At 54.4% G+C, this 22,009-nt stretch overlaps 1 protein-coding gene across 1 annotated transcript in view; it reads right to left on the bottom strand.

Annotated features, from left to right (window-relative positions):
- rapgef3 (Rap guanine nucleotide exchange factor (GEF) 3) overlaps positions 1 to 21,315 on the bottom strand; it is a 57,934-nt gene extending 36,619 nt beyond the window's left edge. Inside the window, exons 1-7 of the mRNA XM_060822358.1 lie at positions 21,288 to 21,315; positions 19,174 to 19,224; positions 17,779 to 17,885; positions 16,620 to 16,741; positions 13,053 to 13,230; positions 4,170 to 4,254; positions 3,087 to 3,147 (exon numbers count right to left, since the gene is read on the bottom strand). Of these exons, the coding sequence (XP_060678341.1) occupies positions 3,087 to 3,147; positions 4,170 to 4,254; positions 13,053 to 13,230; positions 16,620 to 16,741; positions 17,779 to 17,885; positions 19,174 to 19,209 (589 nt within the window). The 5' untranslated portion in view covers positions 19,210 to 19,224; positions 21,288 to 21,315. The remainder of the gene's footprint in view (positions 1 to 3,086; positions 3,148 to 4,169; positions 4,255 to 13,052; positions 13,231 to 16,619; positions 16,742 to 17,778; positions 17,886 to 19,173; positions 19,225 to 21,287) is intronic.
- Between the last annotated feature and the right edge of the window lie 694 nt (positions 21,316 to 22,009).

The raw sequence follows: 22,009 nt of genomic DNA, 5'->3' as shown, positions 1-22,009 counted from the left end.
CAGAGAGAGAGTGAGTAATAGAGAGAGAGTGACGGAGAGAGAGAGAGTGAGTGATAGAGAGAGAATGAGTGAGTGATAGGGAGAGAGTGACGGAGAGAGAGAGAGTGAGTAATAGAGAGAGAGTGACAGAGAGAGAGAGAGTGAGTGATAGAGAGAGAATGAGTGAGTGATAGGGAGAGAGTGAGCGATGCATGGAAAGAGAGAGAGAGTGAGTGATGGACAGAGAGATAGTGAGTGATGAAGAGAGAGAGAGAGAGTGAGTGATGGACAGAGAGATAGTGAGTGATGAAGAGAGAGAGAGAGAGTGAGTGATGGAGAGAGAGTGATGGTTGGAGAGAGTGAGTGAGTGATGGGGAGAGAGAGTGAGTGATGGAGAGAGAGTGAGTGATGGAGAGAGAGTGATGGATGGAGAGAGAGTGATGGATGGAGAGAGAGAGGGTGAGTGATGGAGAGAGAGAGAGAGAGAGATGGAGAGAGAGTGATGGATGGAGAGAGAGAGAGAGTGATGGATGGAGAGAGAGAGAGTGAGTGATGGATGGAGAGAGAGAGAGTGATGGAGAGAGAGAGAGTGATGGATGGAGAGAGAGAGAGTGAGTGATGGATGGAGAGAGGGAGAGTGATGGAGAGAGAGAGAGTGATGGATGGAGAGAGAGAGAGTGAGTGATGGATGGAGAGAGAGAGAGTGATGGAGAGAGAGTGATGGATGGAGAGAGAGAGAGAGTGATGGATGGAGAGAGAGAGAGTGAGTGATGGATGGAGAGAGAGAGAGTGATGGAGAGAGAGAGAGTGATGGATGGAGAGAGAGAGAGTGAGTGATGGATGGAGAGAGGGAGAGTGATGGAGAGAGAGAGAGTGATGGATGGAGAGAGTGAGTGAGTGATGGAGAGAGAGAGAGTGATGGAGAGAGAGTGAGTGATGGATGGAGAGAGAGAGTGAGTGAGTGATGGAGAGAGAGTGATGGATGGAGAGAGAGAGGGTGAGTGATGGAGAGAGAGAGAGAGAGATGGAGAGAGAGTGATGGATGGAGAGAGAGAGTGATGGATGGAGAGAGAGAGTGAGTGATGGATGGAGAGAGAGAGTGAGTGATGGATGGAGAGAGAGAGTGATGGATGGAGAGAGAGAGTGAGTGATGGAGAGAGAGAGAGAGTGATGGAGAGAGAGAGAGAGAGAGAGAGAGAGAGAGAGAGAGAGTGAGTGATGGAGAGAGAGAGTGATGGATGGAGAGAGAGAGAGTGAGTGATGGAGAGAGAGAGAGAGTGATGGAGAGAGAGAGAGAGAGTGATGGATGGAGAGAGAGAGAGAGAGTGAGTGATGGAGAGAGAGAGTGATGGATGGAGAGAGAGAGAGTGAGTGATGGAGAGAGAGAGAGAGTGATGGAGAGAGAGAGTGATGGAGAGAGAGAGAGAGAGTGAGTGATGGAGAGAGAGTGATGGATGGAGAGAGAGAGTGATGGAGAGTGAGTGATGGAGAGAGAGTGATGGATGGAGAGAGAGAGTGATGGAGAGTGAGTGATGGAGAGAGAGTGATGGATGGAGAGAGAGAGTGATGGAGAGAGAGTGATGGATGGAGAGAGAGAGAGAGTGATGGATGGAGAGAGAGAGAGTGAGTGATGGAGAGAGAGAGAGAGTGATGGATGGAGAGAGAGAGAGAGAGTGAGTGATGGAGAGAGAGAGTGATGGATGAGAGAGAGAGAGTGAGTGATGGAGAGAGAGAGAGAGTGATGGAGAGAGTGAGTGAGTGATGGAGAGAGAGAGTGATGGAGAGAGAGAGAGAGTGAGTGATGGAGAGAGAGTGATGGATGGAGAGAGAGAGTGATGGAGAGTGAGTGATGGAGAGAGAGTGATGGATGGAGAGAGAGAGTGATGGAGAGAGAGTGATGGATGGAGAGAGAGAGAGAGTGATGGATGGAGAGAGAGAGTGAGTGATGGAGAGAGAGAGAGAGTGATGGAGAGAGAGAGAGAGTGATGGATGGAGAGAGAGAGAGAGAGTGAGTGATGGAGAGAGAGAGTGATGGATGGAGAGAGAGAGAGAGTGATGGATGGAGAGAGAGAGAGAGAGTGATGGATGGAGAGAGAGAGAGTGAGTGATGGATGGAGAGAGAGAGAGTGAGTGATGGAGAGAGAGAGTGATGGAGAGAGAGAGAGATGTGAGTGATGGAGAGAGAGAGTGATGGATGGAGAGAGAGAGAGAGTGATGGATGGAGAGAGAGAGAGTGAGTGATGGAGAGAGTGAGTGATGGAGAGAGAGAGAGAGAGTGATGGAGAGAGAGAAGGTGGAGGAGTTGAGGATCGCAGAGATCCCTCCAATTATACAGGAACCAGCACTCACACACTCACACTCACTATCACACACACACACTATCACACTCACAGACACGAACACACCATCATACTCACACACTCACTCACTGTCACACTCACTCACTCGCACATTCACACACTCACTCACACTCACTATCTCACACACACACTCACAGACTCTCTTGCACACCCACAAACACATGTAAACACACTCACTAACTCTATCACACTCACTCATTCACTCACATTCTCACATACAATCGCACACACCCTTACACTCTCACCCTCACTCTCGCGCTCTCTCCCCCCCCTCCCTTTCACACTCTATCTCTCATACCCTCTCTCGCACTCTCCCTGTCTCACTCTGTCTCTCACTCTCTCTCTTGTACACCCACTCTTGCTCTCACACTCACACACTCTCTCACACTCACACTCTCTCTCACACTCTCTCACTCTCTCTCTCACACACACACTCTCTCACACACACTCTCTCTCTCTCACACTCTCTCACTCTCACTCTCTCTCTCTCACACACACACACACATTCTCTCTCACACACACACTCTCTCGCACACACTCTGTCACTCTCTCTCACACTCACACAGTCTCTCTCACACACACACTCTCTCTCTCACACACTCTCTCTCCCTCACACTCTCTCACTCTCTCTCTCACACACACACTCTCTCACTCTCTCTCACACACACACATTCTCTCTCTCACACACACTCTCTCTCACACTCTCTGTCTCACACTCACACACACTCTGTCTCTGACCGTACTCACAGACAGTTCCAGCTTTCGAATGTGATTCAAAATGTATGACCCCAGCGAGTTGTCTGCACACCTAGAAATGTCAAACACCAACTGAGAGATTCCACTACACTCACAGCACCCACTCCCTCAGCACCCACTCCCTCAGCACCCACTCCCTCAGCACTGACCCTCCCTCAGCACTGACCCTCCCTCAGCACTGACCCTCCCACAGCACCCACTCCCTCAGCATTGACCCTCCCACAGCACCCACTCCCTCAGCACTGACCCTCCCACAGCACTGACCCTCCCACAGCACCCACTCCCTCAGCACTGACCCTCCCACAGCACCCGCTCCCTCAGCGCTGACCCTCCCACAGCACCCGCTCCCTCAGCACTGACCCTCCCACAGCACCCGCTCCCTCAGCACTGACCCTCCCACAGCACCCACTCCCTCAGCACTGACCCTCCCACAGCACCCGCTCCCTCAGCACTGACCCTCCCACAGCACCCACTTCCTCAGCACTGACCCTCCCTCAGCACTGACCCTCCCACAGCACTGACCCTCCCACAGCACCCACTTCCTCAGCACTGACCCTCCCTCAGCACTGACCCTCCCACAGCACTGACCCTCCCACAGCACCCACTCCCTCAGCACTGACCCTCCCACAGCACCCACTCCCTCAGCACTGACCCTCCCACAGCACTGACCCTCCCACAGCACCCACTCCCTCAGCACTGACCCTCCCACAGCACCCACTCCCTCAGCACTGACCCTCCCTCAGCACTGACCCTCCCACAGCACCCGCTCCCTCAGCACTGACCCTCCCACAGCACCCACTCCCTCAGCACTGACCCTCGCACAGCACCCACTCCCTCAGCACTGACCCTCCCACAGCACCCGCTCCTTCAGCACTGACCCTCCCACAGCGCCCACCCCCTCAGCACTGACCCTCCCACAGGTGCCATGATAGGGTCAGGGGAATTTTTCCCCAGGGTTGGGGTGTTTTGTGTAGACCGATCGGGTTGAGTTACTGGTTTCTCCAGGGAATGAGGGATTCCTTGCTGTGGGGACAGGGGACTGAGGGATGGGATCCATACACAGTCGCGACCTACCGTACTGGAGAGGTGGGACAGAACGCGGACGTGCAGCAACTCCTCATAAATAATATCCAGGTCTTCAGCACTTCTCTGGGATGGACTGTTACAGGGTTAGAGCGAGAGGGAGGGAGAGAGAGAGAGAGGGAGGGAGAGTGGGGGAGACAGAGAGAGAGGGAGGGAGAGTGGGGGAGACAGAGAGAGAGAGAGATGGAGGGACAGAGAGAGAAGGAGAGGGAGAGAGAGAGGGAGAGGGAGGGAGAGTGGGGGAGACAAAGAGAGAGAGAGAGAGAGAGAGAGAGATGGAGGGACAGAGAGAGAGGGAGAGGGAGAGAGGGAGGGAGACAGAGATGGAGGGACAAAGAAAGAGGGTGAGAGAGAGAGAGAGGGAGACAGAGAGAGAGGGAGACAGAGATGGAGGGACAGAGAGAGAGGGAGAGAGAGAGAGGGAGAGTGGGGGAGACAGAGAGAGAGGGAGAGAGAGAGAGAGACAGAGATAGAGGGACAGAGAGAGATGAAGGGACAGAGTGAGAGGAAGAGTAGGGGAGACAGAGAGAGAGGGAGAGAGAGAGAGGGAGAGTGGGGGAGACAGAGAGAGAGAGAGAGAGAGTTGGGGAGACAGAGAGAGAGAGAGAGAGAGAGAGGGAGAGTGGGGGAGACAGAGAGAGAGAGAGAGAGAGAGAGGGAGAGTGGGGGAGACAGAGAGAGAGAGAGAGAGAGTTGGGGAGACAGAGAGAGAGAGAGAGAGAGAGAGGGAGAGTGGGGGAGACAGAGAGAGAGAGAGAGAGAGTTGGGGAGACAGAGAGAGAGAGAGAGAGAGAGAGGGAGACAGAGAGAGAGGGAGAGAGAGAGAGAAGGATGTATTCATTGACTTAACAATGCAATGTCACCAACCTGTATCTACACCGCCCCCCATCCCCCACTCCCAGGGACAGGGGGTTAGATACAGGGTACAGCTCCCTCTACACTGTCCCCCATCAAACACTCCCAGGGACAGGGGGTTAGATACAGGGTACAGCTCCCTCTACACTGTCCCCCACTCCCAGGGACAGGGGGTTAGATACAGGGTACAGCTCCCTCTACACCGTCCCCCACTCCCAGGGACAGGGGGTTAGATACAGAGTATAGCTCCCTCTACACCGTCCCCCACTCCCAGGGACAGGGGGTTAGATACAGGGTACAGCTCCCTCTACACCGCCCCCCATCCCCCACTCCCAGGGACAGGGGGTTAGATACAGGGTACAGCTCCCTCTACACTGTCCCCCATCAAACACTCCCAGGGACAGGGGGTTAGATACAGGGTACAGCTCCCTCTACACTGTCCCCCACTCCCAGGGACAGGGGGTTAGATACAGGGTACAGCTCCCTCTACACCGTCCCCCACTCCCAGGGACAGGGGGTTAGATACAGAGTATAGCTCCCTCTACACCGTCCCCCACTCCCAGGGACAGGGGGTTAGATACAGGGTACAGCTCCCTCTACACCGCCCCCCATCCCCCACTCCCAGGGACAGGGGGTTAGATACAGGGTACAGCTCCCTCTACACTGTCCCCCATCAAACACTCCCAGGGACAGGGGGTTAGATACAGGGTACAGCTCCCTCTACACTGTCCCCCATCCCCCACTCCCAGGGACAGGGGGTTAGATACAGGGTACAGCTCCCTCTACACCGTCCACCCACTCCCAGGGACAGGGGGTTAGATACAGGGTACAGCTCCCTCTACACCGTCCCCACTCCCAGGGACAGGGGGTTAGATACAGGGTACAGCTCCCTCTACACCGTCCCCACTCCCAGGGACAGGGGGTTAGATACAGGGTACAGCTCCCTCTACACCGTCCCCCACTCCCAGGGACAGGGGGTTAGATACAGAGTATAGCTCCCTCTACACCGTCCCCCACTCCCAGGGACAGGGGGTTAGATACAGGGTACAGCTCCCTCTACACTGTCCCCCATCAAACACTCCCAGGGACAGGGGGTTAGATACAGGGTACAGCTCCCTCTACACCGCCCCCCATCAAACACTCCCAGGGACAGGGGGTTAGATACAGGGTACAGCTCCCTCTACACCGTCCCCCCATCACCCACTCCCAGGGACAGGGGGTTAGATACAGGGTACAGCTCCCTCTACACTGCTCCCCACTCCCAGGGACAGGGGGTTAGATACAGGGTACAGCTCCCTCTACACTGCTCCCCACTCCCAGGGACAGGGGGTTAGATACAGGGTACAGCTCCCTCTACACCGTCCCCCACTCCCAGGGACAGGGGGTTAGATACAGGGTACAGCTCCCTCTACACCGTCCCCCATCACCCACTCCCAGGGACAGGGGGTTAGATACAGGGTACAGCTCCCTCTACACTGTCCCCCACTCCCAGGGACAGGGGGTTACATACAGGGTACAGCTCCCTCTACACCGTCCACCCACTCCCAGGGACAGGGGGTTAGATACAGAGTAAAGCTCCCTCTACACCGTCCACCCACTCCCAGGGACAGGGGTTAGATACAGAGTAAAGCTCCCTCTACACCGTCCACCCACTCCCAGGGACAGGGGGTTAGATACAGGGTACAGCTCCCTCTACACCGTCCACCCACTCCCAGGGACAGGGGGTTAGATACAGGGTACAGCTCCCTCTACACCGTCCCCCACTCCCAGGGACAGGGGGTTAGATACAGAGTATAGCTCCCTCTACACCGTCCCCACTCCCAGGGACAGGGGGTTAGATACAGGGTACAGCTCCCTCTACACCGTCCCCACTCCCAGGGACAGGGGGTTAGATACAGGGTACAGCTCCCTCTACACTGTCCCCCATCAAACACTCCCAGGGACAGGGGGTTAGATACAGAGTACAGCTCCCTCTACACCGTCCCCACTCCCAGGGACAGGGGGTTAGATACAGGGTACAGCTCCCTCTACACCGTCCCCCCACTCCCAGGGACAGGGGGTTAGATACAGGGTACAGCTCCCTCTACACCGTCCCCACTCCCAGGGACAGGGGGTTAGATACAGGGTACAGCTCCCTCTACACCGTCCACCCACTCCCAGGGACAGGGGGTTAGATACAGGGTACAGCTCCCTCTACACCGTCCCCCATTCCCAGGGACAGGGGGTTAGATACAGGGTACAGCTCCCTCTACACCGTCCACCCACTCCCAGGGACAGGGGGTTAGATACAGGGTACAGCTCCCTCTACACCGTCCCCACTCCCAGGGACAGGGGGTTAGATACAGGGTACAGCTCCCTCTACACTGTCCCCCACTCCCAGGGACAGGGGGTTAGATACAGGGTACAGCTCCCTCTACACCGTCCACCCACTCCCAGGGACAGGGGGTTAGATACAGGGTACAGCTCCCTCTACACCGTCCACCCACTCCCAGGGACAGGGGGTTAGATACAGGGTACAGCTCCCTCTACACCGCCCACCCACTCCCAGGGACGGGGGGTTAGATACAGGGTACAGCTCCCTCTACACCGTCCACCCACTCCCAGGGACAGGGGGTTAGATACAGAGTACAGCTCCCTCTACACTGTCCCCCATCCCCCACTCCCAGGGACAGGGGGTTAGATACAGAGTACAGCTCCCTCTACACTGTCCCCCATCCCCAACTCCCAGGGACAGGGGGTTAGATACAGAGTAAAGCTCCCTCTACACCGTCCCCCACTCTCAGGGACGGGGGTGAGATACAGAGTACAGCTCCCTCTACACTGTCCCCCACTCCCAGGGACAGGGGGTTAGATACAGGGTACAGCTCCCTCTACACTGTCCACCCACTCCCAGGGACAGGGGGTTAGATACAGGGTACAGCTCCCTCTACACCGTCCCCCCACTCCCAGGGACAGGGGGTTAGATACAGGGTACAGCTCCCTCTACACCGTCCCCACTCCCAGGGACAGGGGGTTAGATACAGGGTACAGCTCCCTCTACACCGTCCACCCACTCCCAGGGACAGGGGGTTAGATGCAGGGTACAGCTCCCTCTACACCGTCCCCCATTCCCAGGGACAGGGGGTTAGATACAGGGTACAGCTCCCTCTACACCGTCCACCCACTCCCAGGGACAGGGGGTTAGATACAGGGTACAGCTCCCTCTACACCGTCCCCCATTCCCAGGGACAGGGGGTTAGATACAGGGTACAGCTCCCTCTACCCCGCCCCCCATCCCCCACTCCCAGGGACAGGGGGTTAGATACAGGGTACAGCTCCCTCTACACCGTACCCCATCCCCCACTCCCAGGGACAGGGGGTTAGATACAGGGTACAGCTCCCTCTACACCGTCCCCCATCACACACTCCCAGGGACAGGGGGTTAGATACAGGGTACAGCTCCCTCTACACTGACCCCCACTCCCAGGGACAGGGGGTTACATACAGGGTACAGCTCCCTCTACACCGTCCACCCACTCCCAGGGACAGGGGGTTAGATACAGAGTAAAGCTCCCTCTACACCGTCCACCCACTCCCAGGGACAGGGGGTTAGATACAGGGTACAGCTCCCTCTACACTGTCCCCCACTCCCAGGGACAGGGGGTTACATACAGGGTACAGCTCCCTCTACACCGTCCACCCACTCCCAGGGACAGGGGGTTAGATACAGGGTACAGCTCCCTCTACACCGTCCACCCACTCCCAGGGACAGGGGGTTAGATACAGGGTACAGCTCCCTCTACACCGCCCCCCCATCACCCACTCCCAGGGACAGGGGGTTAGATACAGGGTACAGCTCCCTCTACACCGCCCCCCATCCCCCACTCCCAGGGACAGGGGGTTAGATACAGGGTACAGCTCCCTCTACACCGTCCACCCACTCCCAGGGACAGGGGGTTAGATACAGGGTACAGCTCCCTCTACACCGTCCCCCCACTCCCAGGGACAGGGGTTTAGATACAGGGTACAGCTCCCTCTACACTGTCCCCCACTCCCAGGGACAGGGGGTTAGATACAGGGTACAGCTCCCTCTACACTGTCCCCCATCACCCACTCTCAGGGACAGGGGGTGAGATACAGAGTACAGCTCCCTCTGCACTGTCCCCCACTCCCAGGGACAGGGGGTTAGATACAGGGTACAGCTCCCTCTACACTGTCCCCCACTCCCAGGGACAGGGGGTTAGATACAGGGTACAGCTCCCTCTACACTGTCCCCCATCAAACACTCCCAGGGACAGGGGTTAGATACAGGGTACAGCTCCCTCTACACTGTCCCCCACTCCCAGGGACAGGGGGTTAGATACAGGGTACAGCTCCCTCTACACCGTCCACCCACTCCCAGGGACAGGGGGTTAGATACAGAGTAAAGCTCACTCTACACTGTCCCCCACTCCCAGGGACAGGGGGTTAGATACAGGGTACAGCTCCCTCTACACCGTCCCCCCACTCCCAGGGACAGGGGGTTAGATACAGGGTACAGCTCCCTCTACACCGCCCCCCATCCCCCACTCCCAGGGACAGGGGGTTAGATACAGGGTACAGCTCCCTCTACACCATCCCCCACTCCCAGGGACAGGGGGTTAGATACAGGGTACAGCTCCCTCTACACCGTCCCCCCTCTCCCAGGGACAGGGGGTTAGATACAGGGTACAGCTCCCTCTACACCGTCCCCCACTCCCAGGGACAGGGGGTTAGATACAGGGTACAGCTCCCTCTACACCGTCCACCCACTCCCAGGGACAGGGGGTTAGATACAGGGTACAGCTCCCTCTACACCGTCCACCCACTCCCAGGGACAGGGGGTTAGATACAGGGTACAGCTCCCTCTACACCGTCCACCCACTCCCAGGGACAGGGGGTTAGATACAGGGTACAGCTCCCTCTACACCGCCCACCCACTCCCAGGGACGGGGGGTTAGATACAGGGTACAGCTCCCTCTACACCGTCCACCCACTCCCAGGGACAGGGGGTTAGATACAGAGTACAGCTCCCTCTACACTGTCCCCCATCCCCCACTCCCAGGGACAGGGGGTTAGATACAGAGTACAGCTCCCTCTACACTGTCCCCCATCCCCAACTCCCAGGGACAGGGGGTTAGATACAGAGTAAAGCTCCCTCTACACTGTCCCCCACTCCCAGGGACAGGGGGTTAGATACAGGGTACAGCTCCCTCTACACCGTCCCCACTCCCAGGGACAGGGGGTTAGATACAGGGTACAGCTCCCTCTACACTGTCCCCCATCAAACACTCCCAGGGACAGGGGGTTAGATACAGGGTACAGCTCCCTCTACACCGTCCCCCCACTCCCAGGGACAGGGGGTTAGATACAGGGTACAGCTCCCTCTACACCGTCCCCACTCCCAGGGACAGGGGGTTAGATACAGGGTACAGCTCCCTCTACACCGTCCACCCACTCCCAGGGACAGGGGGTTAGATACAGGGTACAGCTCCCTCTACACCGTCCCCCATTCCCAGGGACAGGGGGTTAGATACAGGGTACAGCTCCCTCTACACCGTCCACCCACTCCCAGGGACAGGGGGTTAGATACAGGGTACAGCTCCCTCTACACCGTCCCCCACTCCCAGGGACAGGGGGTTAGATACAGGGTACAGCTCCCTCTACCCCGCCCCCCATCCCCCACTCCCAGGGACAGGGGGTTAGATACAGGGTACAGCTCCCTCTACACCGTACCCCATCCCCCACTCCCAGGGACAGGGGGTTAGATACAGGGTACAGCTCCCTCTACACTGACCCCCACTCCCAGGGACAGGGGGTTACATACAGGGTACAGCTCCCTCTACACCGTCCACCCACTCCCAGGGACAGGGGGTTAGATACAGAGTAAAGCTCCCTCTACACCGTCCACCCACTCCCAGGGACAGGGGGTTAGATACAGGGTACAGCTCCCTCTACACTGTCCCCCACTCCCAGGGACAGGGGGTTACATACAGGGTACAGCTCCCTCTACACCGTCCACCCACTCCCAGGGACAGGGGGTTAGATACAGGGTACAGCTCCCTCTACACCGTCCACCCACTCCCAGGGACAGGGGGTTAGATACAGGGTACAGCTCCCTCTACACCGCCCCCCCATCACCCACTCCCAGGGACAGGGGGTTAGATACAGGGTACAGCTCCCTCTACACCGCCCCCCATCCCCCACTCCCAGGGACAGGGGGTTAGATACAGGGTACAGCTCCCTCTACACCGTCCACCCACTCCCAGGGACAGGGGGTTAGATACAGGGTACAGCTCCCTCTACACCGTCCCCCCACTCCCAGGGACAGGGGTTTAGATACAGGGTACAGCTCCCTCTACACTGTCCCCCACTCCCAGGGACAGGGGGTTAGATACAGGGTACAGCTCCCTCTACACTGTCCCCCATCACCCACTCTCAGGGACAGGGGGTGAGATACAGAGTACAGCTCCCTCTACACTGTCCCCCACTCCCAGGGACAGGGGGTTAGATACAGGGTACAGCTCCCTCTACACTGTCCCCCACTCCCAGGGACAGGGGGTTAGATACAGGGTACAGCTCCCTCTACACTGTCCCCCATCAAACACTCCCAGGGACAGGGGGTTAGATACAGGGTACAGCTCCCTCTACACTGTCCCCCACTCCCAGGGACAGGGGGTTAGATACAGGGTACAGCTCCCTCTACACCGTCCACCCACTCCCAGGGACAGGGGGTTAGATACAGAGTAAAGCTCACTCTACACTGTCCCCCACTCCCAGGGACAGGGGGTTAGATACAGGGTACAGCTCCCTCTACACCGTCCCCCCACTCCCAGGGACAGGGGGTTAGATACAGGGTACAGCTCCCTCTACACCGCCCCCCATCCCCCACTCCCAGGGACAGGGGGTTAGATACAGGGTACAGCTCCCTCTACACCATCCCCCACTCCCAGGGACAGGGGGTTAGATACAGGGTACAGCTCCCTCTACACCGTCCCCCCTCTCCCAGGGACAGGGGGTTAGATACAGGGTACAGCTCCCTCTACACCGTCCCCCACTCCCAGGGACAGGGGGTTAGATACAGGGTACAGCTCCCTCTACACCGCCCCCCATCCCCCACTCCCAGGGACAGGGGGTTAGATACAGGGTACAGCTCCCTCTACACCGTCCCCCACTCCCAGGGACAGGGGGTTAGATACAGAGTAAAGCTCACTCTACACTGTCCCCCACTCCCAGGGACAGGGGGTTAGATACAGGGTACAGCTCCCTCTACACTGTCCCCCACTCCCAGGGACAGGGGGTTAGATACAGGGTACAGCTCCCTCTACACCGTCCACCCACTCCCAGGGACAGGGGGTTAGGTACAGGGTACAGCTCCCTCTACACCATCCACCCACTCCCAGGGACAGGGGGTTGGATACAGAGTAAAGCTCCCTCTACACTGTCCCCCCACTCCCAGGGACAGGGGGTTAGATACAGAGTAAAGCTCCCTCTACACTGTCCCCCACTCCCAGGGACAGGGGGTTAGATACAGAGTAAAGCTCCCACTACACTGTCCCCCCACTCCTAGGGACAGGGGGTTAGATACAGAGTAAAGCTCCCTCTACACTGTCCCCCACTCCCAGGGACAGGGGGTTAGATACAGGGTACAGCTCCCTCTACACTGTCCCCCACTCCCAGGGACAGGGGGTTAGATACAGAGTAAAGCTCACTCTACACTGTCCCCCACTCCCAGGGACAGGGGGTTAGATACAGAGTAAAGCTCACTCTACACTGTCCCCCACTCCCAGGGACAGGGGGTTAGATACAGAGTAAAGCTCACTCTACACTGTCCCCCACTCCCAGGGACAGGGGGTTAGATACAGGGTACAGCTCCCTCTACACTGTCCCCCACTCCCAGGAACAGGGGGTTAGATACAGGGTACAGCTCCCTCCACACTGCTCCCCACTCCCAGGGTCAGGGGGGTGGGGTACAGGGGGAGTCTCTGGGTCCGTTGCAGGGCTCTCCGCCGGTGAGCTCACGGTTTTCGGAGACAGGAGGTAAGTAAGGCCTCAATCCCGAGCAGAGCGAGTAACTCCATCGCCTCCTGCAGTTCATCCTCGGCAGTGCCAGCTCTCGGGGACTCCTCACGCCCAGGGGCACCCACGGCGAAACGGAAGAAACTGCTGTCTTTGTCTTGGAAGGTACTCCCCTGGCGCACTGCAAACAAACATCCAGATATCACGCAGCGCAGAGGGAGTGGGTGCTGAGGGAGGGTCAGTGCTGAGGGAGTGGGTGCTGTGGGAGGGTCAGTGCTGAGGGAGTGTGTGCTGTGGGAGGGTCAGTGCTGAGGGAGGGTCAGTGCTGAGGGAGTGGGTGCTGTGGGAGGGTCAGTGCTGAGGGAGCAGGTGCTGTGGGAGGGTCAGTGCTGAGGGAGCGGGTGCTGTGGGAGGGTCAGTGCTGAGGGAGGGTCAGTGCTGAGGGAGTGGGTGCTGTGGGAGGGTCAGTGCTGAGGGAGCGGGTGCTGTGGGAGGGTCAGTGCTGAGGGAGTGGGTGCTGTGGGAGGGTCAGTGCTGAGGGAGCGGGCGCTGTGGGAGGGTCAGTGCTGAGGGAGTGGGTGCTGAGGGAGGGTCAGTGCTGAGGGAGTGGGTGCTGTGGGAGGGTCAGTGCTGAGGGAGTGGGTGCTGTGGGAGGGTCAGTGCTGAGGGAGTGGGTGCTGTGGGAGGGTCAGTGCTGAGAGAGTGGGTGCTGTGGGAGAGGCAGTGCTGAGGGAGTGTGCGCTCTGGGAGGGTCAGTGCTGAGGAGGGTCAGTGCTGAGGGAGTGGGTGCTGTGGGAGGGTCAGTGCTGAGGGAGTGGGTGCTGTGAGAGGGTCAGTGCTGAGGGAGTGGGCGCTGTGGGAGGGCCTGTGCTGAGGGAGCGGGTGCTGTGGGAGGGTCAGTGCTGAGGGAGTGGGTGCTGTGGGAGGGTCAGTGCTGAGGGAGTGGGTGCTGAGGGAGGGTCAGTGCTGAGGGAGTGGGTGCTGAGGGAGGGTCAGTGCTGAGGGAGTGGGTGCTGTGGGAGGGTCAGTGCTGAGGGAGCGGGTGCTGTGGGAGGGTCAGTGCTGAGGGAGTGGGTGCTGTGGGAGGGTCAATGCTGAGGGAGCGGGTGCTGTGGGAGGGTCAGTGCTGAGGGAATGGGTGCTGTGGGAGGGTCAGTGCTGAGGGAGTGATCCCATTGAATGAGACAGTGTGTCCAGGTCCTGACTGACCTGTTCCTGGTGTCTGTAGAACCCACATCTCCGAGAATCAGGCCCTTCCTCCTCTCCAGACTACTCCGGTCATGAACGTCCACATGATAAGCGTAGCCCCCATGTCCCTGCTCTTGTCCCAAATACCCTGGCATCGCGAATGCCTACCTCAACCTGTCCTCCATGTTCTGATGCTTTTCTGCCTCTCCCACCCCACAGGCAGGAAGTGCCAGATTCCTCACCTCCCTCTGGGTGTAAAGTCCTTGCGTACTCCCTGCACTCAAACCCCCTCACCCCAATCTCTGCCCTCTCTCCCCAGTCACTGACCCCTCCATTCAGGGATCGTTTTGAACTTGTCTGTATCTGGTTTCCCTTTGCTGCTCTCTTAGTTCCTCCCAGTCATCAGTGTTACTGTGGACCTTGGGAACTTTATCAACTGTGGGAATTATATAACCATGGAAACTTTATAAACTTTGAAAACCTTCTAAAAATTGGGATCTTTCAAACCTTGGGAGCTTTATGAACTTTATGAACATTGGGAACTTTAAAAACTTTAGAAAGTTTGTAAACTTTGAGGACTTTAAAACCTTGGGAACCTTATAACCTTGCTAACTTTATTGACTTTAAAATGTTTATAAATCATAGAAACTTTATCAACTTTAGGAACTTAATAAACTCTGGAATTTTTATAAACTTTGAAAACTTTATAAACCTTGGGAACTTTATAAACCTTGGGTAATTTATAACCTTTCCAACTTTATAAAGTTTGACAACTTATTAACCGTGGGAACTTTGAAAATTTTATAAACTTTGAAAACTTAATAAATTTTAGGAATTTTATAAACTTTGGGAATTTTATACACTTTGAAAATGTTATAAATCATGGGAACGTTATATATTTTAGGGACTTTATAAACTTTGAGAATGTTATAAAGTTTGACAACTTAATAAAGCTTGGGAAATTTACAATTTTGCTAACTTTATAATCTTTGGAAACTTTATAAACCTTGGGAACTTTATAAACCTTGGGAATATCATAAACTTTGAGAACTTTAGAAACCTTGGGTTGTTTATAAACTTTAGGACCTCTATAAACTTTGGGAATTTTACAAACTTTGAAACTTTATAAACTTTGAGAACTTTATGAACCTTGGGAACTTTATAAACTTTGGAAACTGTATAAACCTTGTGAATTTTATAATGTTTGAGAACTTTATAACCTTGCTAATTTTATAAACCTTGGGAACTTTATAATCCTTAGGAACTTAATTAACCTTGGGAAGTTTATAAACCTTGGAAGTTTAGAAACATTAGGAACTTTTAAAACTTTAATAACTTTATAAACCTTGGGAACTTTATAAACATTAGGAGCTTTTTAAACTTTGACAACTTTATAAACCTTGGGAACTTTTTAAACTTTGGAAATTTTATATATCTTTGGAACTTTATAACCTTGCCAAGTCTATAAACTTTGAGAACTTTATAATCTTGGGAACTTTATAAACTTGAAAAATTTATAACCTTGCTGACTTTATAAAGTTTGAGACCATTATAAACCTTGATAACTTTATAAACTAGGAACTTTATAAACTTTGAGAATTTTATAAACTTTGGAAACTTTATAAACCTTGGGAAATGTATAATCTTACTAACTTTATAAATTTTAGGACCTTCATAAGCTTTGAGAATTTTACAAACTTTGAAAACCTTGCTAGCTTTATAAAGCTTGAGAACTTTATAACCTTGCTAACTTTATAAACTTTGACAACTTTATAAGCTGTGGAAATTTTATAAACTTTGAAAACTTTATAAAACTTGGGAACATTTTAAACTTTAGGAACTTTTAAAACTTTGACAACTTTATAAACCGTGGGAACTTTATAAACTTGCTAACTTTATATGCTTTGGAACTTTATAAACGTTTGAAACTTTATAACCTTGGGAACTTTATAAACTTTGGGAACATAATGGACTTTGGAAACTTTGTAAACCTTGGGAACTTTATAGACTTTACAAACTTGCTAACTTTATACACTTTGGAAACTTTATAAACGCTTGGAACTTTATAGCCTTGGTAACTTTCTAAATGTTGGGAACATTTTGAACTTTAAGAACTTTGGAAACTTTGTAAACCTTGGGAACTTTATAAACTTTGAGAACTTTATAAACTTGGGAAACTTAATAAATTATGGGAATTTTATAAATCTAGAGAATGTTATTACCCTCTCGTTTTAACTTGATGCTCTCTCTCTCCGTCACTGAGACTCTCTTAGCCCACGGACTACATCCTGAGAGCTATCCCTCTGTATTCCACCCTCTCCCACGGCTGTCATATTCCAATCCCTGGGGTGAGGTGGATTCCCGGGTTTGAGGTCTACTTACCAGGAACGAGGATTTCTAGATCAAGCAGAAGTTGTAAGATGCCAACAGCCTGCAATCTCCCCTGGAGGGACGGCTGTAGTTTCATCAGGTCATCCACCAACTCCTCCCCAGTGCAGCACTGCCTGCGGTTCGGGAGGGAGAGGGAGAGGGAGGCAGGGGGGTCAGAGAGAGATGGGGGGGGGTCAGAGAGAGAGAGAGAAATAGATAGAAATAGACAAAGAGAGAGGCAGAGAGACAGAGAGGAGAGGACAGACAAAGAGAGAGAGAGTGAGGTAGGAGAGGGGCAGACAGAGGGAGAGCGAGAGGCAGAGAGAGAGGGATGGAGAAAGAGAGAGAGAGACAGAGAGTGAGAGACGGAAAGAGAGAGGGAGAGGGAGCATGCGACAGATGGGGAAAAAGTGGACAGAGAGAGAAGGACAGAGAGAGAGGGTCAGAGAGATGGACAATGCCAAATTAGCTCATCAATTAACTTGCTCGTCCATATCGCCGGGAAATAAGGGAGTTTGCTCATGACCTGAAACACCAGAGTCTGGAATTGGGATTTCCCACAGGAAGAGGCCATTCGGCCCCCTCTCCCATCCCCTAGACTGTCACACACAAACAGGACGCCATTCAGCCCCTTCCTCCTGCTCCTGGAGCCACAGGATTGATATGGGGCTGGGTCCCAGTTCAGTTTCTGCTCAATGGGAAACCCCCAGGATGTTGATAGTGGGGGATGAGGGGGATTCAGTGACGGTAACACCATTGAACGTCATGGGGGCGATGGTTAGATTCTCTCTCTCTCTCTCTCTCGTTGGAGACGGTAACCCCCAGGATGTTGATAGTGGGGGGAGGGGGATTCAGTGACAGTAACGCCATTGAATGTCAAGGGGGCGATGGTTAGATTCTCTCTCTCTCTCGTTGGAGACGGTAACCCCCAGGATGTTGATAGTGGGGGGGGAAGGGGGATTCAGTGACGGTAACGCCATTGAACGTCAAGGGGGCGATGGTTAGATTCTCTCGTTGGAGATGGTCATTGACTGGCGCTTGTGCGTTGGCTGAAACTTACTCTCCAAAACCCCAACATTGGATCGTGCTGTGCAGGGAAGTGGGATCGCACAAGTGAGACAGCACCCCTCCGCCACCCCACACCCCCAGCAGAACCCTTGAGACTCCCTACCTTAGCGTCTTGAGGTGATACTTATGGTCACGAAGCAGGCTGGGGAAGGAAGACAGCAGTGCCCCCTGTAGGACACGCCCAGCATGAGGCAGCTTCTCTGTCGAGCTCTGGAGAGGGGGAGACAGAGGAAGAGTGAGGACCAGCTCAGACTCAGTGAGGTGTGGGGGGGGGGGGCAATATTTATAGAGGGATTCAGTGACAGTAACGCCATTGAACGTCAAGGGGGCGATGGTTAGATTCTCTCTCTCTCTCTCTCATTGGAGACGGTAACCCCCAGGATGTTGATAGTGGGGGGAGGGGGATTCAGTGACAGTAACGCCATTGAACGTCAAGGGGGCGATGGTTAGATTCTCTCTCTCTCTCATTGGAGACGGTAACCCCCAGGATGTTGATAGTGGGGGGGAGGGGGATTCAGTGAAAATAACTCCATTGAACGTCAAGGGGGCGATGGTTAGATTCTCTCTCTCTCGTTGGAGACGGTAACCCCCAGGATGTTGATAGTGAGGGGGAGGGGGATTCAGTGACAGTAACGCCATTGAACGTCAAGGGGGCGATGGTTAGATTCTCTCTCTCGTTGGAGACGGTAACCCCCAGGATGTTGATAGTGGGGGGGGGAGGGGGATTCAGTGACGGTAACGCCATTGAACGTCAAGGGGGCGATGGTTAGATTCTCTCTCTCTCTCATTGGAGACGGTAACCCCCAGGATGTTGATAGTGGGGGGGAGGGGGATTCAGTGAAAATAACTCCATTGAACGTCAAGGGGGCGATGGTTAGATTCTCTCTCTCTCGTTGGAGACGGTAACCCCCAGGATGTTGATAGTGAGGGGGAAGGGGGATTCAGTGACAGTAACGCCATTGAACATCAAGGGGGCGATGGTTAGATTCTCTCTCTCTCTCTCTCTCGTTGGAGACGGTAACCCCCAGGATGTTGATAGTGGGGGGAGGGGGATTCAGTGAAGATAACTCCATTGAACGTCAAGGGGTCGATGGTTAGATTCTCTCTCTCTCTCATTGGAGACGGTAACCCCCAGGATGTTGATAGTCGGGGGGAAGGGGGATTCAGTGACGGTAACGCCATTGAACGTCAAGGGGGCAATGGTTAGATTCTCTCTCTCTCATTGGAGACGGTAACCCCCAGGATGTTGATAGTAGGGGGGGGAGAGGGGGATTCAGTGACGGTAACGCCATTGAACATCAAGGGGGCGATGGTTAGATTCTCTCTCTCTCGTTGGAGACGGTAACCCCCAGGATGTTGATAGTGGGAGGGGGAGGGGGATTCAGTGACGGTAACGCCATTGAACGTCAAGGGGGTGATGGTTAGATTCTCTCTCTCTCTCTCTCTCGTTGGAGATGGTAACCCCCAGGATGTTGATGTGTTGTTCCATGTCACTCACCCTCCTTAACCCCTTGCAGTCCTCTGCGATCTGCATCTCTGTGATCGGACTCTGCAAAACACAAGGTGGATGGAGTGAGGATGTGACAAGACAGTGGTCAGACACGGGAACAGCATCAGGCCACTCAGCCCCCCTGCTCCAGCCTGTTACACTGGTCCTATCCCATCCCTTTGTTATGGGCAGTGCCTCACTGTGGACGGTACTGGCTGAGGATCCTCTGGGACTCACCTTCCCGTCTGTTGCACTCTCTCTCTCTCTCTCTCTCTCCCCATCTGTCTGTCTGTCTGTCTCTCTCTCTGTGTGTCCCTCCTGCACGCTCTCACTGTCTGTCTCTGTCTCTCTCTCTCTCTTTCTTTGTCACTCTCTCTCTCTGTCCTTCACTCTCTCTCCTTGTCCTTCTCTCTCTCTCTGCCTCTCTCTCTCTCTCTCTCTCGCTGACTCCCTCCCGACCTCTCTCTCTCGCACTCTCTCTCTCTCCCTGTCCCCCTCTCTCTCCATCCCACCCCCCTTCTCTCCCATTCTCTCTCTGTGTCCCCCCTCTCTCTGTTCCCCTCTCTGTGTCTCTCTCTTTGTGTGTGTGCCTCTCTCGCTCTGTGCCTCTTTCTTTCTCTGTCCCTCTCTTCCTCTCTCTCTGTTTCCTCTCTCTCTGGATGTTTATCTCTCTGTGTGTCTCTCTCTCTGTCCCTGTCTCTCTCTCTGTCCCTGTCTCTCTCTCTCTCTCTGTCTCTCTCTCTCTGTTTCCTCTCTCTGTGTCCCTCTCTCTTTCTCTGTATGTTTTTTCTCTCTCTATCCATCTCTATGTGTGTCTCTCTCTCTCTGTCCCTCTCCCTCACTGTGTCCATCCCTCTCTCTCTGTCCATCTCTCTCCCTGTGTGTGTGTGTCTATCTCTCCTTGTGTGTCTCTCTCTCTGTGCTTCTCTCTCTCTCTCTGTCCCTTTCTCTTTCTCTCTCTCTGTCCCTTTATCTCTCTCTGTCTCCCTCTGTCTTTCTGTGTCCATCTCTCTCTCCCTATGCCTCTCTCTCTGTCAGTCTCTCTCCTTGTGTGTGTGTGTGTGTCTCTCTCTCTGTCCCTTTCTCTTTCTCTCTCTCTGTCCCTTTATCTCTCTCTGTCTCCCTCTGTCTTTCTGTGTCCATCTCTCTCTCCCTATGCCTCTCTCTCTGTCAGTCTCTCTCCTTGTGTGTGTGTCTCTCTCTCTGTCCCTTTCTCTCTCTCTCTGTCCCTTTATTTCTCTCTGCCTCCCTCTCTCTCTCTCACACACACACACAAGGCGAATTGACTGGGTGAATGGCTGGTGCTGAACATCATCTCAAACCGAACTAATCCCTACCTGACCTGTTCCTAGCCCATATCACTCCCAACCTTCCCTACCCACATTGTTGTCATTGTACCAGCCCCCACCCACTTCCTCTGGCAGCTCCTCCCACACACGCACCACCCTCTGGGGGGATAAAGTTGCCTCTCGGGTCCCTTTCCCCCCTCTCACCTTAAACCTACCCCCCTCTAGTTCTGGACTCCCCACCCCAGGGGGGAAAAGACTTTGTCTATTTACCCCACCCTTGTGATGTTATAAACCTCTATAAGGTCACCCCTCAGCCTCCCCCACTCCAGGGGGGAAATGACCTTGTCTATTTACCCCACCCTCGTGATGTTATAAACCTCTATAAGGTCACCCCTCAGCCTCCGACGCTCCAGGGAAAACAGCCCCAGCCTGTCCAGCCTCTCCCTGTAGCTCAAACCCCCTCCATTCCCGGCAACACCCCGGGAAATCTCCCCTGAGTCCTCTCCAGTTCAATAATACCCTCCAGTGTTCCAGACCATCCCTCACCAACCCCAAAGTGACGTTCCCCCCCCCCCCCCCCCCCCCCCAACTCACTACAGGGTAGAAACAGTGACTGCGGACGCTGGACACCAGAGTCCAGATCAGAGCGGTGCTGGAAAAGTGCAGCGGTTCAGGCAACATCCGAGGAGCAGGAGAATCGACGTTTCGGGTAAAAGCCCTTCCCACGCACTACTCTCGAAGGACTGAGCAGTGACGGCGAAGGAGCTAGGCACATTCTCCAAACCCCATCTCCCCCACATCTACCCATGAGGCCCACTCCAAAGTGTTATGTACCTGAACCCCTTGGTCTCTCTCTCTCTGTCCTACAGCAGTACTCAGGGCCAGACACTAGAATATAAAGGAGGATAGTTAACGCGATTTTAGGTTTGTGAAAATAAATGGTGAGGGCTAAAACTGGGCTCTTGAAGACAGAGTAAAAAATGAGGTCTGCAGGTGCTGGAGATCACAGCATCTTGAAGACAGAAACGGGTGAGTTTATTCCAGGAAACAGCAGAAGAGTTGAATAGATACTTTGGGTCTGTCTTCACTGAGGAAGACACAATCAATCGCCCAGATGTATTAGCGGCTGACGGGCCTAGGGTAATTAGATTAGATCACTTACAGTAGCGGAAACAGGCCCTTCGGCCCAACAAGTCCACACCGACCCGCCGAAGCGCAACCCACCCCTACATTTGCCCCTTACCTAACACTACGGGCAATTTAGCCTGGCCGATTCACCCTGACCCGCACAACGCAGACACGGGGAGAACGTGCAAACTCCACACGGTCAGTCGCCCGAGGCGGGAACTGAACCCGGGTCTCTGGCGCTGGGAGGCAGCAGTGCTAACCGCCGCGCCACCCACGGAGGTAACGGAGGAACCGAAGGGAATTTATATTCGGCAGGAAATGGTGTTGGAGAGACTGTTCGGTCTGGAGATTGATAAGTCCCCAGGGGCCTGATGGTCTACGTCCCAGGGGACTCAGGGAGGTGGCTTTAGAAATCGTGGACGTTTTGG

The sequence above is a fragment of the Hemiscyllium ocellatum genome, assembly GCF_020745735.1.
Source record: "Hemiscyllium ocellatum isolate sHemOce1 chromosome X unlocalized genomic scaffold, sHemOce1.pat.X.cur. SUPER_X_unloc_4, whole genome shotgun sequence".
Classification (NCBI taxonomy): Eukaryota; Metazoa; Chordata; class Chondrichthyes; order Orectolobiformes; family Hemiscylliidae; genus Hemiscyllium; species Hemiscyllium ocellatum.
This window is presented reverse-complemented; position numbering and strand designations above follow the sequence as displayed.